The sequence below is a fragment of the Grampus griseus genome (genome assembly GCF_964374135.1).
Source record: "Grampus griseus genome assembly, chromosome: 8".
Taxonomy (NCBI): Eukaryota; Metazoa; Chordata; class Mammalia; order Artiodactyla; family Delphinidae; genus Grampus; species Grampus griseus.
This window is the reverse complement of record NC_139002.1, coordinates 48,378,623-48,396,246: the sequence shown is the minus strand read 5'-3', so window position 1 is coordinate 48,396,246 and position 17,624 is coordinate 48,378,623. Positions and strand designations below refer to the sequence as shown.

General features: G+C 38.5%; 1 protein-coding gene across 6 annotated transcripts in view; it reads right to left on the bottom strand.

Moving 5' to 3' along the window:
- DLG2 (discs large MAGUK scaffold protein 2) overlaps nucleotides 1–17,624 on the bottom strand; it is a gene marked incomplete at its 5' end in the record, with an annotated part of 938,475 nt that overhangs the window by 665,068 nt on the left and 255,783 nt on the right. For all 6 annotated transcript variants that reach the window (XM_082659633.1, XM_082659629.1, XM_082659630.1 and 3 more), the window contains one exon: nucleotides 11,920–11,970. In XM_082659633.1, coding sequence (XP_082515759.1) covers nucleotides 11,920–11,970 — 51 coding nt within the window. The remainder of the gene's footprint in view (nucleotides 1–11,919; nucleotides 11,971–17,624) is intronic.

The following is a 17,624-nucleotide window of genomic DNA, read 5'->3' as shown; positions in this document are numbered from 1 at the left end:
CATGTATGTGCATGTGTATATATATATATATATGCATGTGTGTACACACACACAATCAGGATGAGAATCAAATCTCTACACCTTGTCAAAAGACTTAAATATTCTTCTAGTGATTCTGTTAGTGATATACTTTGTTATTCTAGTGATTAAAAACAGCCAGATGTAAAATGCCAAATTAAAAGGATTTTAGCTTCTAAGGGCCTCAAAATTTATATAAAAGGTAGACAGGATATGAACACAGGGGACGATGAGAAAGCCCTGAGGTGATGAAAAGGATGGATAAGCTAACTCTGACTGGGGAACTTGACAACCCTTTTCAGAGGAGGTAACACATAAGCTGGGTTTTGAGTAAGAGCTTCTCAGGCAAAACTAGTAAAGGTGTGAAGAGCAATAATAGGAATAGAACCTAGTTGGTGATCCTGAATTAAATGCAAGGTGACATTCTTCTCAATGACTAAATGTGCTGTGTTTAATTTATGCTGAGTCTATACAGACCAAACATTTTTAAACTATAAAACTAAGTAATACATCTTGGAGGTTCTGGTGTCTATGAAAATTTTCATATTATGTACATCTTGTTTCTCCGAAGGATAGATGATTTGAAAGTATAAAAATGCATCAAGCTAAGTAGATAAAATATAAGCTTTTAAATCAACTAGTTCTAATCATTTCTCAAATGCTTGAAATAACTTTCAGTTTTCCTACTATGTATCTCTATTTTGAGATACTAGTGTTTTTTTCTTCTCCCTGTATTTTTCCTTTTCCTTTCTCCCCATTAAAGCAGTTATTCATTGTAGGGGGAGGTAAGAGGGAGTTGAAATCAGAAGCAGCCTGCAAAGATCTCCCTGCTTTTGTTTCCAAAAACCTAAGCCCTTTGAAGAAATTAAAGGGTTTTTGGAGGAAGTAAAAGGGGGGAGAGGAGTCCTCTGCAGAGGGAATTAGCGTGAGGCTTCCCCAATGGGGAGGGGGGCAGGGTGGGGACAGATTCACTGAACTGGAATAAGAAGGGAGAAAGAATAATTTTCAAAGATAAATGATTTTGAGGCATGTCTAAGAAGATGGGGCCCTAAACAGTTTGCTAAAGAGTCTCATGACCCATTTATATAATTTAGGATTTGTTTAGTTGCAAGTAACAAGACTCACAATTTAAACCGGCTAACACAATAAAGGAGATTAACAAAAATTCAGAAGGAGTGCTTCAGAGATGGTTTGCTTCATGGTCTCAAGATGTCACCAAGACTGTTTTCTACCCCGTTTACCTACTCTGCCATCTAAAATGGTACTTCATTCTAAAGCTGGAATCCTCTTCTGGTCATAAAATGGCTCCAAGCTACTACCTGAGCTATAGGCTCCATCACTTCATGACCGTGGAGAAGAGTGGGTTTCTGTCTCAGAATTCTAAGCAAGAGTCACAGAATTCACTGTGATTGTACTGGATTAGGTTGCATAGTCACCACTGATGGAGGCTAAGGGCCTCTATCAGTGCTCATTGGCTTAAATCAATAAGGACCTACCCCTTGAGTTCAGAGTCACTTTAGCTTCCATCACAGTACATGGGTTGTGTGGGAGAAGGCAGACATCTGAACTAAAATCGGGGCACAGTTAGCAAAAGGGAAGGGGTGAAAAGAATGAAATGGGTAGATAACTGACAAATGTCTACTATACTGGAAAGGTGCAGCAGAAACTGACAGGCTGAAAGGGACAACTCAGAGAGGAACTATGGGTGTTGCAGCAGCCACCTCTGAGGAAACATGGCCAAACAATGTGTAGGTTGTCTTGTCACTGTATAAGGCCATAGAACTATGGGATAATTCCGGAAGGGGTTGAAGTGTTTGAGAAAAAAAGCACTAAGAGTGACTCAGTTTATACTTGCTACTAGCCTGATAGTTGACCTACAGAAAAATAGAGCTAGATCACTGAGTTTGTTCAGTTGCAAGTAATAAAATCCCCAGCTTTTCAGTTCTTAAGATCTAGCGTTTAGTGACTCAGGTGTGATTGCTGGGCCCCCGTCCTGTACTGCCTCTTGGGTCTTTGCTTTCCAGTAGTCTCAGGATCTAGTACCTCCATCAGGATTCTGAAGTCTCAGGGCATCCCTGAGTTAGAGCTTTCCTTGCCAAACCTCCTTAACTGTCCACACCTCGTTGATACAAGTCAGGAAAATAGATCTACTCTGATTAGAAAACTCAACTGGGAACAATGGAGCTTTGCCATTTCCGTGCAAGTCTTTCCATTGTAGATTTCATCTTAAAGCTGTTAGTTTTAGAAGTACCATTATACTAGCATCAGATGTGCTTGTAATAATCAAGAGCCATGTTGAAAAAAGATAGGGGTGATAGTATAACAAGTGGCTTGCAGAAGAAAATATACTGGTCAGTTTAGATGATGTGAGGGCACTACGGCTCACACTAAGGAACTGGAGAGAGCACTTGTTAATACTCTGGTGACAGTGTGTGGGGTGAAAGAAGGGAGATAAATCAGTTGGGAGGTATAAAGAAAATGGAGAAGGCTGGAGACAGCAGCTGAATTTCAGCTAAATGCATTTTGTGCCAATTCATCTATATCAGGCCTTTGAAGTATGTTTACCAGGTGATCTTCAATCCTGAGACTTTGATGCTTACATCTAAAGAAAAGTTAGATTAATGACCCACCCAAATGTCTGTAAATCATATTTCTAACAGTCAATTTTTTTCTGAAATCTGAGGCCAATGGTTAACACTGCAAACTTGCTAGTTTCCAAACCAGAAAAGTTTCTAGACAGTAGAGACCTAAGTTCATAGACCTGTCACTAGGCATTCTCTTTACTTGCCACTTTTTAAAAATTGTTCTTTAATTCTGGGAGTTGAAACACAGTAATGGGTTACATTAAAGGGGATGGTAGGTGTAAGCTTTGGGGTATTAAGGTTTATTGCAACCTGCCAAAAACATTCTCTACCGGAGAGCTTTGCTTTATGAACTTACCTCAGTGGTAAGAGGCCCAATTAGAATTTAGAGAAGATACATCTAAGCAAGGTGACATTTATTTTGAGGACAGGCTATGGCAGCATGAGCCTAGGGCAGGACCTATTCAACAACTTCCACACAGTGATAACTAAAATACAACACCAAGATACATTTGTATAAGTCCACTTGTTGGCAAGTTATGGTTGATGGATTTGAACTAGTCTGGCTAAGAAGAATTTAAGAGAAGGGCTCATCTTGCCACTGGAAACAGAGTGGCTGTCTGGTTGGGTCTTTAGGACAGATATAACGTAGAAACTGGATGCTGCCAGTTCTTTCTCTCTCTTTCTCTCCCTCTTTGTTATCTTCTGTCTCTGGCTCTCTCAGCAGGAAGCCTCATTTTCTCAGATGAGCTTACTCCACGAGGCAGGAAATTCATACGGCAGCCACTCTTACACCTCACATCTCACAGCTATACTGCCCAGGTGGAATGCAGCACCTCTCATCCCCCAAACTCCAGGGTGAAAAATCCTGAGGAGCACTCTTATTGGCTCAGTTTGGCTCAGGCATCAGTCTGTAAACTGTACATCAAATCCCTAAGAAAAGTTTTAAAAGTCAAGATTTCTCATGTTCCACACTCCTGAGGCTCTGATTTATGTGGTCTAGGGCACGGCTCAGGTATCTCTATTAAGTTTTTACTAGCTTGCCTGGTAATTCCAATAAGTAGCACTAGACCAATCAACTGTATGACCATGGGTACTGTAACTGGCAGGTGGTCCCGGAATGATGTGGTTGGAACGGGGCAAGGAGCAGTTCCCCCAAAGGAGGACGTTCTTCTTGCAAGTTGTACTGTGCAAACAAAAAGAAGAGTGGCTCACTATATCTCTACAAAATATTTTAAGGAGGTATTAGAGCATCTGAAGCAAATATCATAGCCTGAAGCTATTGAAAACAAAAGAAAACACTGTGACTGCTTGTCTAGCTGGGAACTAAATTTTTGTGAGCTAACAAAGAAGGGAAGCTAGAGCTACGAATAGTGTGGGGTTATTCTAGAGGAAGCTATGGCTGCAAACTCAGGGCAGACTCCTTTTATATACTTAACATGCTTAAAAAACACATTGATGATTGGGCACACATACATTTTGGAGATTACTTAAGAAGCTTATCATTTACCATAAATACAGTCTCTCTCTCTCTCTCTCTGTCTCTCTCTCTCTCTCACACACACACACACACACACACACACACACACACACACACACACCCACACGAAAGAAAAGCATACGTTTGCCACTTGACTTAGCCCTAGAATCATAGCCTGAAGTTATACCAACAGTGACATCTTTAAAAATAATGGGGCTTAGATAAAGGTGTGAGTATTCACTTTATAAAAACTAATAATACTGAGAATCTATGCCGTTCTATGAACTATTTTAGGCATTTTACATGTTATTTCTATTTTTCACAGCAATGCTGTAATAAAATAGATATCAGTGTCGCATTCATCATGAAGAAAACTGAGGCTTCACAGGCTGTCCCTTGTTCAAGGTGACATAGAAAGTGGCTGATTCTGGATTCAAAATAAGGGCTGAGTTCAAAGACTGCTTCTTTTTACTGCTTATGTGAATCTACTTTTGTTCTACAAATCTTGCAATACCTTCCGCAAAGCCAATAAAACTTTGATCAAAATTCATACATATTAAATGTTTTTATATCTACATACACACTTAGGTTTGGATGGTATCTATGTCCTTAAATAGACATATGTGTGCATATATTTCAAACACACTAAAATATACACTGATAATTGGAAATACATAAAATTTAAGAAAATTATCTAGCATTAAAAATTATTTGACTAAAGTAGAATAAGACTGTGCTCTAGCTGACTATATGAAACCCCCTCAAATATCTTCAGGACTCTGGCTTGTTGTTCCTGTTACTACTAATTTGAAATAGCTAAAGAGACCCAGAAAAAACCCAGACATTTAGAAACCCTAAAGCCTCTACACTACTTGAAGCAATAGACCCTTAATTCCATTTGAATTTAGGAATTTTCATCTTCATGAAAACTCAATAGTGTGAGATAAATAAATTTGGCCTAAGTGATTCAGACATCCAATGAATTTCTAACTAATTTGATACCTGGATGAGTCTGGAAAGTCCATCAGTAGACAACTTTAATGGGTCACTTCTTACCTGCGGTTCACAAATACTGTTTAAAAAATTCCCACGTTACCCACCTTATACCCCAAACTCGGTTCACCTGCAGGAATTTGCAGGGTGCAATAAATCAGTCACTTTTCTCTACCCTATAAATCTGTTTATTTTATCACGGGTCAAATAATAAGTAACAAAAGTCAATGATTTATATTTGGGAAGATGGCTCAGCTCTTTGATTTTTTTTTTAAATTGCAAAAGAATATCCCTGACTTGTCAGACAGAACATTCGTATAGTGTCACATGGTCATAAATTGTGCAGCTGTCAGGAAAGCACTGCAAATGTTCTTTTTTTTTTTTTAGAGGCTGGGGGTAGGGGTTGGCAGATGGTCAGATAGTCACTTCAACATCTCTGCTAAATTGTAGACATGCATGCTGGTCAGGGTTATGAAGGCATGATGAATCTATTATCCATGCTGGGTCAACTAGCTTCTCTTGATACAAATCATGTTAGGGGTACGTAACCTATTAACTTCATATATGGATAATGGATAAGTCACTCAGAGGCATGAACTTTATACTCAGCTACCTTTATTAATGTCACAAGAGCTGAGGGTGTCAGAAAGGCTTGAAATATCACAGGTGTCCATCGCTGAGAGGCCCAGATTGTGTTAATGAATTTCTTGGATTACTGTCTAGGCATCTTTGAGTTCCTTGCTCTCTCTAGCATTTTCCCATCCTACAAAACATCAGAATCTGTTCTTCTAACATTCTTAACATATTTTGAATCATCTCCTCTTTCATCACCATTGACAGAATTTAGCCATTAATTATATGTCTTAAATGGCATACCTGCATCATCTCCTGAATCCCATGAAATGTACACCCAATATTGCAGCTAAAGTGATCTTTTGAAACCACAAGTATGATTATGTCACTTTTTCTGCTTAAAATTCTCCAAAGGCTCTCTACTGCCTTCAAGATAAAATTTAAAATTTAAGTTTAAATGTTATCCAAGGCACCTATATTCCAAGTCCTCTCCATCTCTCCAGCCTGGTCTCTCTCTCTCCGAGTCCTACTTCATACCTTGAAATGCAGTCAGTCATCTTGAACTACTTGCAGTTCCTTCAGCATGTTACTCTTCCATGGACCCTTGAACATTTGCACTTGCCGTTTCCTGAGAGGCCCTCTTCTTCTACTCCCTTCTCCATGGCTAGCTTCCTCTCACCTTTCTTAACCCAAGCTCAGGTATAATGCCTCAGGGGCGTACTCCATTCTGGGCCAGGTAGCCACAGCATTCTTTTCTTCTTTATGGTTTCTGCCTAGTTACTTCTCTGTGTCCTCCCCCAGGTGGTGACATTTTATGAAACAAGGACTGTGCCCAATGCCCTTGTTCAGAAAGTGTTCAACAGCTAAATGTACAGAAGACATGTGTGGGATTCACCATGCGTGGCAAGTGGTCAATGCATTGACCAGTGATGCTCTAGGAGAGGAGTCATCAGCTTGTCCTCAAATTGTCCAGTGGCTTTCCCTTTTCTTTTTATATCATCATAGTAATATAAAGAACACTAGAATAAAATTCCTTCCATCAGAGAACTCACAGATCAGTGGAAAGACATTTTATTCATCACTTAGTGTGAGAAATTCTCTCCTTGTGTTAATTTATGAAGGGGCACCTTTCCTAAGAGGGGAAGTCAAGAAAAGTTTCTTGGAGAAAAAACACTTGAGCTTAATTTGGTGCAGTTTAACTTAGTGGCAATGAGCTTAGGTTTTCATGTCTGTTGGGTATGGGGCTGAATCCTACTTCCATTTTTACTACGATTGTGACTTTTGACAAGTGAGTTAATTTCTGAGTTTAATTTAAACTCATTTAAATTATGAGTGTCCTAATGTGTTAAATGAAGTTAGCAATATCCACCTCACAGGGATGTTACTAAAGGGGGTTAGTTTATTACTAAATTAAATGTTATGGAGGTGGAATGTAGAAAACGTGTAAGCTGCAAACACATATAGCAAAGACCTAACTTCATCATTGGATGTCTGACATCTAACCAAGTAACTGGGGAAGAAAAAAGGAAAAATAAAGGGAAAGCTGGTATGAAAGGAGTTCTTGTTAGATTAATGTAAATTGTTCACTGACACTGGGAAGCTAGGTTTTAAGCTCGACATTGATCCTGATAAATAACACTTGTGAGAACTACCACATTAGCATAACGGAAATGTTAAGAATAATTATGATGCATGCTATTCTAAACCTTTATCTTAATGCATGGAATACTCACAAGAGTCCTGGGAGGTGATTACAAATACCTTAGCCTCATTTTCAGATGTAGAAACTGAGGCACAGAAAGGTTAAGTATTCAACTCACAGTAACTTGACCAGCAAGTGACAGAGACAGGAGTCAAACATAGGCCATGTGTCTCTACTTCACTGTACTTAGAGGCAGAGCACAGGCATAATCCAATCATCCACCAAATAGTCACCGAATGCATACTACATTCCAGATACTGTTCTAGGCAATGGATATAGAGTTGACTATATATTTATATATAGTATACATTTAGGGGGGGCATAGATGTTAACAAAGTAAACAATAATAAGTACTATAAATTTCAGATATTAGTAAGTATAATTATAAAAGAATAAAGCTATGAAAAGGAAAAAAGTGTGATAGGGAAGCTGGCACTACTTTAAATGGGGTACAGAGGAAACATTTTTTCTGAGAAGGAGACATTTGAGTTGACATTTAAACGATGAAATGAGCAAACCTTATAAAGAGCTGACAGGAGACTTTCCCAGGCATATAGAATACCATATATAAAGGCCTCGAGTTGAGAAAAGCTTGGCATTTGAGGACTGATGAGAAAGTCAGTATGGCTGAAGTGAAATGTTCTAGATGTCGATGGTTAGGGCATAATATTGGAGACAGAAGCAGAGGTCAGATTGTATAAAGCCTTCTAGGTGATGATAATGAGTGTAATTATCACCTCTCGGAGGGTTTTAGGAATGAAAGTGGTAGGATCTGGTTTATATTTTGAAAAAGGTTACTCTGGCTACTTTGTGGAGAAGAATGGGCAAAAGTAGAGGTTACTGCAGTGGTTCAGGCATGGGATGATATTGACTTGGACCAGGATTCAGCAGAGCAGGTGGTAAGATGCAACTAATTTTGAAATATATTTTTACGGTAGCACCAGTAGGACTTGTTCTGGATACGGAGGGAAAAGAGTAATTATACAAGACTCTTAGATATTATTGTTGTTTTGGGGGGCCTGAATTACAAGGAAAATAATAGAGCCAATTAGTTAAGATGATGAATATTAGGGTAGAAGCAGTTTTGGCCCTAAGGATAGTGAGTGCAGGGAAATCATGAATTCTGTTAGGAGTATATCAAGTTTAGAAGATCTTCTTAATGTTCAGGAGAGATGCCAGCTGGACAGCTAGCTGTACACATTTGGAATGTGAGAAAGAGGTCATGACTTCAGATTTGGGAACCTGAAGTTGATAGTTGGTATTTAAAGCCATGGGTCTGGACGAAATCACCAAGGGAATGAGGAGAGATTACGAAGAGGTCTGTGCACTGGGTTTCTGGAGTGTTCCAACAATTAGAGGAAGAGCTGGTGAGGAGACTGAGAAAGGGCACTGAAGACATGGTAAATAAACAGGAGAGTGTTTTGTTCTGGAAGCTAAGAAATTAACATCTTTGAGGACGGAGGCAATGACAGCTGCATCAAATGCTACTGAGAAGTCAGTTAGGACTGAGAACTGATGCTTGTATTTAGCAAGACGGAACCTGCTGTGACTTTGATAGGGACTGTTTTAGGACTACTGTGAGGATGAAAACATGAAATAGGTTAAAATAAGAAAAGGAGGTACTAAAGTGGAGTTGAGGCAAATAGACAATTTCCCTAGATTTTTGGTTAAGCAAAATAGAGTAATGAGGCAATAATGGGGGTGGGGAACATTGGGTCAAGGGACATACTTTTTCTTTAAGATAAGAGATATTACATCATGTCTAAATTAAATTTATCTGGGAAAAAGGAAGAGAGAAACTGATATTGCAGGAGAGAGAGGAGAAAACTCCAGAAGTAAAGTCCTTAAATGGATAAGAGGTTATGGAGACCAGGTCACAGGTGAAGAGCTGGCCTTGGAAAGCAGCAGGGAAAATTCTTTCATCGTAACGGGGAGAGCACACTAGTGGACCTGGTGGTAGGAAACTAGTGTGGTGTTCATTTGATCGCTTGGATTTTCTCAAGGCCATATGAAGAGAGATCAATAATTAAGAGTGAGGATGAGGGAGGGAGTGTTTGAGATTTGAGGGAAGCAAATGAGATATGAAACTTTTGTCCCAGAGAAAGAGAAAGTGATTCTTCTAAAGAAATGTATAAGAATTGCTTGGGTGTTTTGAGCGTTCATTTGAAACCAATGGCTATAAATTTAAAGTGAGATGACTAGGTGCTTCTCTAGCTATGTTCAGTTACACAGGTGCTGGCATGGAGTAAGTAGGAAGGTGTAGGTCTAACCAGGGTAGATTAACAAGGGCTGAGAGTTTGCTGGATGAACACAAAAAAAGAGAGAGGAAAAAAAAATGTTGAGCGTGCGAGGAGAATTAGAGTGATGGGACCAGGAAACATATGCTATAGGGGAGGAGGAAGGGGAGGGCATAAAGAAGGGTGAAAACAGGAGGTAAATGGTGAAATCAATAATTCGAGGTCCCAATGGGGGTGAAGAATTTTTGGAGTGGGGGCAGTAGAATAAATGTTAAGGGCAGAGAGGAGGTGGTGTTCTGAGAAGATGATGCTTGACACAGAGGTCCTGGAGGGGGTACAGCTAATGGGCACCACAAGGTTCAGAGTGTGATCAGGAACCCTAGGGCAGGAAGTAAAGGCAGTGAGATGGCAAGCTGTCTCGTGAAGCAAGTAAGCATCAGAACACATACTAGAACCCACAATTGTCTGACTCCTAGAGAATGTTCTACCTCACACCTATGTTAGCTTCTAACTATTTCTGACCTGTAAAAGCCAGGGTAACTAAATGGCGTTTTAGTTCAGAGACAGAGAGGTTGGCCCCATAAGAATGAGATCTGTGTAGTTGAACAAGGTCTTACATTTGGAAGGCTCCTGCTGTTGCCATCTTTTAATTCTTACTAGTTTTTAAACAAGGGCCTCACGTTTTCATTTTGCACTGCATCCCACAAGTTATGTAGCTAATTCCAGAGAGAAGATTAGTAATTTAGAATGAGAAATGTCTTCTCTTTTCTCATTGAAGCTAATTTTCCACAAATCTCACTTTTCTCCATTTAACCTGCCTTTAAAATTTTATCAAAGTTCATAATGGAAGTTTTAAAGAACCCATCTGTCAAACTCTTAACTTTTAATGTAAATTTCCTTTTAAAGCCACTCACAATAAAATTTACGCTGGAAGTGAGAAATTCCCTGACTCAGGAAAGTGAATTATCAGTAAACTGAAAAGGAAAAATACATGTAAATGTAGATCTAGAGTCTGACTTCATGCTTGAATGATAGCTTAGGAAAAATACTTACATTTTTATTTTTTAATATATGTGTATTACATGTTTATTATGGAAAGTGTAGGAAATAAATATAAACAAAAAGAAGTAACTAAAAACTACCCAAAAATCCTTAAGAAGAGTTAAACACTTCTAACATTTTGGTGTATATTCTTCCAGGCTTTATGTAAATAGTTGTGAATGTATATTATTCATATATAGCTTTATTTGTGTTTATTGGATTATATTTAAATGTCATTTTTAAACTTGATTTTTAATTTAATAATAGAGTCTGGTTGGACCGCCTATCCTTGTAATTAAATATTTTTCTAAAATACTATTAATATAACACAATTTTCTGTTATGTGGACATATAATAATGTATTATTAAATACTTGGCTTTTTCAGTCTTCACTATTATAAACAATACCAATGTGAACATTCTTTGTACACTTGTGTATTTCTATAAGTATAACTCTTGGGTCAAAAAGTGTCCATTTTAAAGCTTTTGATCCATGTTTCTAAACTGCTCTTTCATGGCTACTCCAATTCCAGGCCCACTCAATGGCAGTGAACATTAACATTTCTTTTAAATGTTTTGTCAATGGGGTTGACAAAAACTGTTTAGTACTATTGTTTTCTTTGTTTAATAATAAGGTTGAGCAGGTTTTTGGATGTTACTGGCCTTTTCTTTTTTGATGAATGTCCTGTTAATACCTTTCAGTCATTTTTTTCTTTCTAGGCGGTCTTTGGCCTTTCTTTTGTTCTTCTGTAAAATATCTTTATATATTAGGGTTATGGTACACAAAATTTCCCTAATTTGTCAAACCCATGCCAAGGTCTTAACAACACACTGGCAGAGCTCTGCAGGGTTGCTATGTTTTTCTCTGTGGGGGAGGTTTTAAAATCCATCACTTGTTTTTTTAAACTAAAAAATGCATGGTAATGGTAGTTATGAAGATAGTATTAATATCACATAAATGAAAATATTTTATAATATATCTTAAAATGTACAGAAAACATGTATAATGAAAACAACAGGAAAAGAGTATCATACAAGCTCACTGAATATTTGTCTTTCCTATTCATTTCTCCAAATCCTGGCAATGTAGTTTACATACTGAACATTCTGGTGATTCGGTCTGCTTGTCTCCATGCCCTCCACTGCAAGCATTTCATTAATATTCTCATTGTGAGTGCTGTTAGAAATTTCCAGGGTATAAGACACAATCGCACATTTTCACAAGACAACCCATTAGGATGCAGAATGTGGAATGCAAGATTAGGGTTTTGGATTATTGGGTTTTTTACTTACCCTCTCCAGTGTAATTTCTTCAAACTCATATTCAATTTCTGTTCCATTGACCTGTAAATAGGAAAAAAAAATAGAGAGACATATTAAATACATTTTGAGGAGGAGAGAGCTGCATTTTAAATAACATTAGGGGGTTAAATTTCATCCTGGCTATGAATAAACCGCATTTTATTGACGTTTGTGATTGTATGTTTTCATCCAAATGAAATATAATCCAAGCTATTCTAAAATGTGAGTGAGACTCTAGAAAAAAAATGCTTATTGCATCCCTTAGAATTTTGTGATGTTTGGGGGAGAGGAAACAATACAAAATGTGCACTCTGAGTTTACAAACAATAAACCAACTAGGGGCAATGTTACAGTTACAAGGGGAAAAAATTTCCTAATATCTTTAAAATTTTCCATGAATAGACACTAAAATATGACCTTAAGAAATCAGTGGCAAGGGCAGCACAACCATATGACATTTCTGGCTGTTAAACAGCATTAGGAATGACCATGTCAGATAAGAAATGCCTTTTCTTTATTGGTTCAAGCTCAGGTAATTTATCCCCACTATCCTCTTGTTATATTTGTTGGGAAGCCCTGGACCATGTAACCATGCCTTCAGCAGCAATGAGAAAAGAACAAACCAGGACATGTTTGAAATTCCTAGTGAGAAAGCATTTTCACCATCCAACCAACCCTTAAATTTATTTAAACTTACAGAGAGAAACATTTTAAATATAGCCAGGCAACATATAACATATGCCTTAGATTTCAACAGACATGAATACAGAATATATGAAGAGCTACTTTAAAATAATCTAACAAATATTCAATTCCCACTTTTATCTATCACAGAGCCCTTCTCAGCCAGACAAAACCTCTGAGCAAGAAAATTCTTGAATAGGCGGTTTCTTTTTTCTTATATATGTCTTGGCAAAATCATTCACATTTAGAAATCAGCCAGAAAAATCTAATTTTCAACCAAAAAGCCATAATTTTTGTAATGTTCTACCTTCAGTTTACTGTCCCTTCCTTAGAAGAATTTAAATATAGTTCTTGCATACTGAGAGCTCTATAGAAGGCAAGGATCAGATAGCCCCATTACCTAATAGAGGCTGGCAAAAAAGAAACGATGAAGGGGAAAAAAAGTGAATGAATGAATGACTGAACTAAGTAATTAAATTATCTATCTGATTTATAAACACAGACGCTTGTGGGTTCTCTTCCATAAGGAATTTGTATATGGTATCATTAATTGAAGCCATAACACTATCATCAGCAAATAATAAAGAATGACAATAGACTTTACTTATGTGTGTCCACCAGCCACTTAGAGCATGTTTTTGATTTTCTAATTACATGAGCTAATTGGGGAATCACATTTTACTGTGTTACTATATTATCAAACAGCCCTAAACCAAATTTGATTTTCTGGGCTTCAGCAACTTAATGACTCAGAGAAGAGAACTTGATGATGTTAGAACTAAGCTTTAGCAACTGTACAGACATATTTTTGTTCTTCACACGTAAAAGTACAAAAGGAAACTCAAAACTCCCTGTATATGTGTGTTTCCATATTAATCCTTTTTATTCATAACTTTTTTTAGTTGACAGAGAGAAGGCAGAGGGGGAAGGCTGAGTCAATGTGATGTGTTTTAATTCTCTCATTGTGGCTCCATGGAGCTCTTCTTTGCTTCAGTGCTTCTCTAGAGTGGAGCCCTTCACGTTATTAAAGTGTTGCAAACTGCAGAGAAAAAGACAACTTCAAAGAGAAGAAAACAAGCCTCAGATAATAAATATCAGAGGTGAAAATTCTGTTAGAAAGTGCTTAAAAGACAAGAATATTGTAGTGACACACATTGCATAGCTGGGGACTACCAAAATCTTTGCTGAACATTTGTATGATCATATATGTTGACTTTTAGATCCTAGAAGCATTATTTATACGCAACCTAATCTGTATTCAGAAGTTCCCCAGTCAGCTAGGTGAACCATTGATGGCTTACATTTACTCCATGGGTCTTTAGTTTTCAACCCAAGAAAATTATGTCATTTGCCTAATTCAGTAGTATCCAGGATCTCTTTGTAAGAGGGGAAGATGACATCCAGGTTAGGAGGTAACCTTACCTTTAAAAGAAAATATTCCATGACTACAACAGGATTTAGTGAAATTATAAAGAAGTGAAAGGATTTTAGCATAGGTGAAGTAATATTTCAACCTTTAATTGAGGAGCATTTAAACCATGGAATAATAAGAGCCAGAGTGGGAATTTAGGAAAGACATTTAAGAGGTTCTAGTGTTTATTGTTTCGTCACTAGGAGAGCATGATCTGTGTTCTGCCTAAGGACCTCTAAGACAAGAAATCCTACAAGGTCCCTTGGCAAAGACCTTGGGGAAAAGAATGAAATAGAAAGAACTAAGAATACCTCCATTCTAAACAGAGGTATATAAGAGTACGCTGTGACATTTGTGAAAATTTAGTTAACTTTTCAGAGGAGTACACCAATTCAACAGTCTTTAAATATTTTTTGTTCACATTTGCTTAGAAGAATGGTTGCTTACTGAGTGGTAATGAGACAAAAGGCATGAACAGTAATTCCCTCCTAGCCATAATTTTGTGTATTCTTATTCAGAAAAACCAAGAAAAACTGTTGTGAATGGCTCCCATCATCTGCTGGGGGGGGCGTGGTTTACAGTCTATTGTTTGAACTTGTCTCAGTGGCCTCACTCTACTCCCAATTAGTTTGACAATATATGCCTTTTAATTCACAAAGGATTCTCTTCCTGAAAAATACTGCCAATTATATATGTTTTTTTTTTTTTTTTTCTTGAGCAGTAACACTTCCTGTGATATTTAAGCACCCTGGTAATGTTTTATGGTCCTGATAGTTTGGAGCCTGTACAGCGGCATGGTGAGGGCTCTCATTATTTCAGATCTGGCTCTGACCATCACTGACAGTCTCCCCTCCACCTGGAAAAGTGAGAGGATTGGCAGTATTTTAGACATGGAGGGTCACTAAAGTAGATGGAATTTCCCAGTTTTGAAATATGTTTTTCTTCAGATACTTGATTTTTCTGAACCTAATGGTTATGTAGTGACAGCTGGTAGGTTTCCATGGTGGCTAGAAAATCAAATTGATGCCACACATTGTCCTGCATAGTTCTGGGCATGTAGCCTTCCTGGCCTCATATGGAAGTTAAGACAAGAGCATAACTTACTCAAATTCAAACTTGGTATTTAAGCTTCTAATTTCATAAACTTTGAATATTTTTCATATATTTTTTTCTCTCTGACAGTCTTTAGGTTAATTTCCCTGATTTTCTTTTTTTTCCCTTCAGTGCTATAGTACCACCTGCCTGGGTGATAATATAATTTGATTTGAGACCTACTTTTACGTCCTGAAAAGAGGTTTTTCATGAATAACACATGTGAACTAGTCCATGTTTTAATGCTCTTTAATTGGAATCTTAAGTAATGATTTCTTTTGTTCTTTTCCACATTTGTAATTTCATTAAAATTAACAGCATACTAAAATGTAAGATGATTTTTATACATTCCCATATCACAGATGAAAACAAATGCTAAAACATGAATATCAAAGTGTTGGCTTCTTAGGACTAAACACAATTCCACCCAATGAACAAGTATTGAGCATGCATAGTGTACCAAGTGATGTGACAGGTAGTGAGAAAATAAAGATTTTATGACATTATCCCTATTCTCAAGAAACATACAGTCCTTAAAGAGGTACCAAACACAGACATATTAAAACCCCACAGAAGTGTGATATCCAATACACAAAATATACAAGTGGACTCGAGCCACAGCCCCACTGTTGCCACATGCAAGATCTGTACAGATCTATTTACTATTTACTATTTACTATTTTACTATATATATTTGATTCCTTAGTAGTATAGAATATGACAGATAAGGTACTAATTCTGCCCTTTATTATAAGTGATTATGATATAGTAAATAAGACTTATCTCTGAATCTTATGGCTTTAGCATATAAAGCAGAGTGATGAACGTGAACAATATTTAAAGATATCTGCGACAAGTGTCTTAAAATAAAAAATGGGGGAGGACCTTCAAGATGGCAGAGGAGTAATACGTGGAGATCACCTTCCTCCCCACAAATACATCAAAAATACAACTACGTGTGGAACAACTCCTACAGAACACCTACTGAACGCTTGCAGAAGACCTCAGACTTCCCAAAAGGCTAGAAAAATCCCCATGTACATGGGTAGGGCAAAAGAAAAAAGAAAAAACAGAGACAAAAGAATAGGGATGGGATCTGCACCTCTGGGAGGGAGCTGTGAAGGAGGAAAAGTGTCCACAGACTAGGAAGCCCCTTCACTGGAGGAGACAGGGTGTTGGTGCAGGGGAAGCTTCAGAGCCATGGAGGAGAGTGCAGCAACAGGGGTGCAGAGGGCAAAGCAGTGAGATTCCTGCACAGAGGATCGGTGCCGATCAACACTCAACAGCCTGAGAGGCTTGTCTGCTCACCCACTGGGGTGGGCGGGGGCTGGGAGCTGAGGCTCCAGGTTTGGAGGTGAGACCCCAGGGAGAGGACTGGGGTTGGCTGTGTGAACACAGCCTGAAGGGCGCTAGTGCACCACAGCTAGACGGTAGGGAGTCCAGGAAAAAGTCTGGACTTGCCTAAGAGGCAAGAGACCATTGTTCGGGGTGTGCGAGGAGAGGGGATGCCTTCCCTGTCTGCCCACAGAAGAAAGAGCACTGCTTAAATGAGCTCCAGAAGTAGGCATGAGCTGAGTCTATCAGCTTGAACCCCAGAGATGGGCATGAAATGCTAACGGTGCTGCTGCAGCCACCAAGAACCCTGTGTGCAAGCACAGGTCACTATCTAAATCCCAAAGGGGGCCTGTGCAGCCCGCCATTGCCAGGGTCCCGTGATCAAGGGACAACTTCCCCGGGAGAACACACTGGACACCTCAGCCTGTTGCAACCTCACACCAGCCTCTGCCGCCGCAGGCTTACCCTGCATTCCAATTATAACTACCATACCCCTCCCTCCCCCCGGCCTGAATGAGCAAGAGCCCCCTAATCAGCTGCTGCTTTAACACTGTCCTGTCTGCACGTGAACAGATGCCTGAGGGTGACCTACACGAAGAGGCGGGGCCAAAACCAAAGCTGAACCCCAGGAGCTATGTGAACAAAGAAGAGAAAGGGAAATTTCTCCCAGCAGCCTCAGGAACAGAGGACTAAATCCCCACAATCAACTTGATGTACCCTGCATCTGTGGAATACCTGAACAGACAACAAATCAACCCAAAATTGAGGCGGTGGACCTTGGGAGCAACTGCAGATTTGGGGTTTGCTGTCTGTGACTGATTGTTTCTGATTTTTATGTTTATCTTAGTATAGTTTTTAGCACTTGTTATCATAGGTGGATTTCTTTATTGGTTTAGTTGCTCTCTTTTTTTTCTTATTACTTTAAAATAATTTTTATTTTACTAATTAAGAAAAAATTTTTATGTTCATTATTTATTTATTTATTTATCAGGTTTTTTTTTTTTTTTCCTCTTTTTCTCCATTTTCTTCTGAGCCGTGGGGCTGACAGGGTCTTGGTGCTCTGGCTGGGTGTCAGGCCTGTGCCTCTGAGGTGGGAAAGCTGAGTTCAGGACACTGGAACACCGGAGACCTCCCAGCCCCACATAATATCAATGAGGGAGAGCTCTCCCAGAGA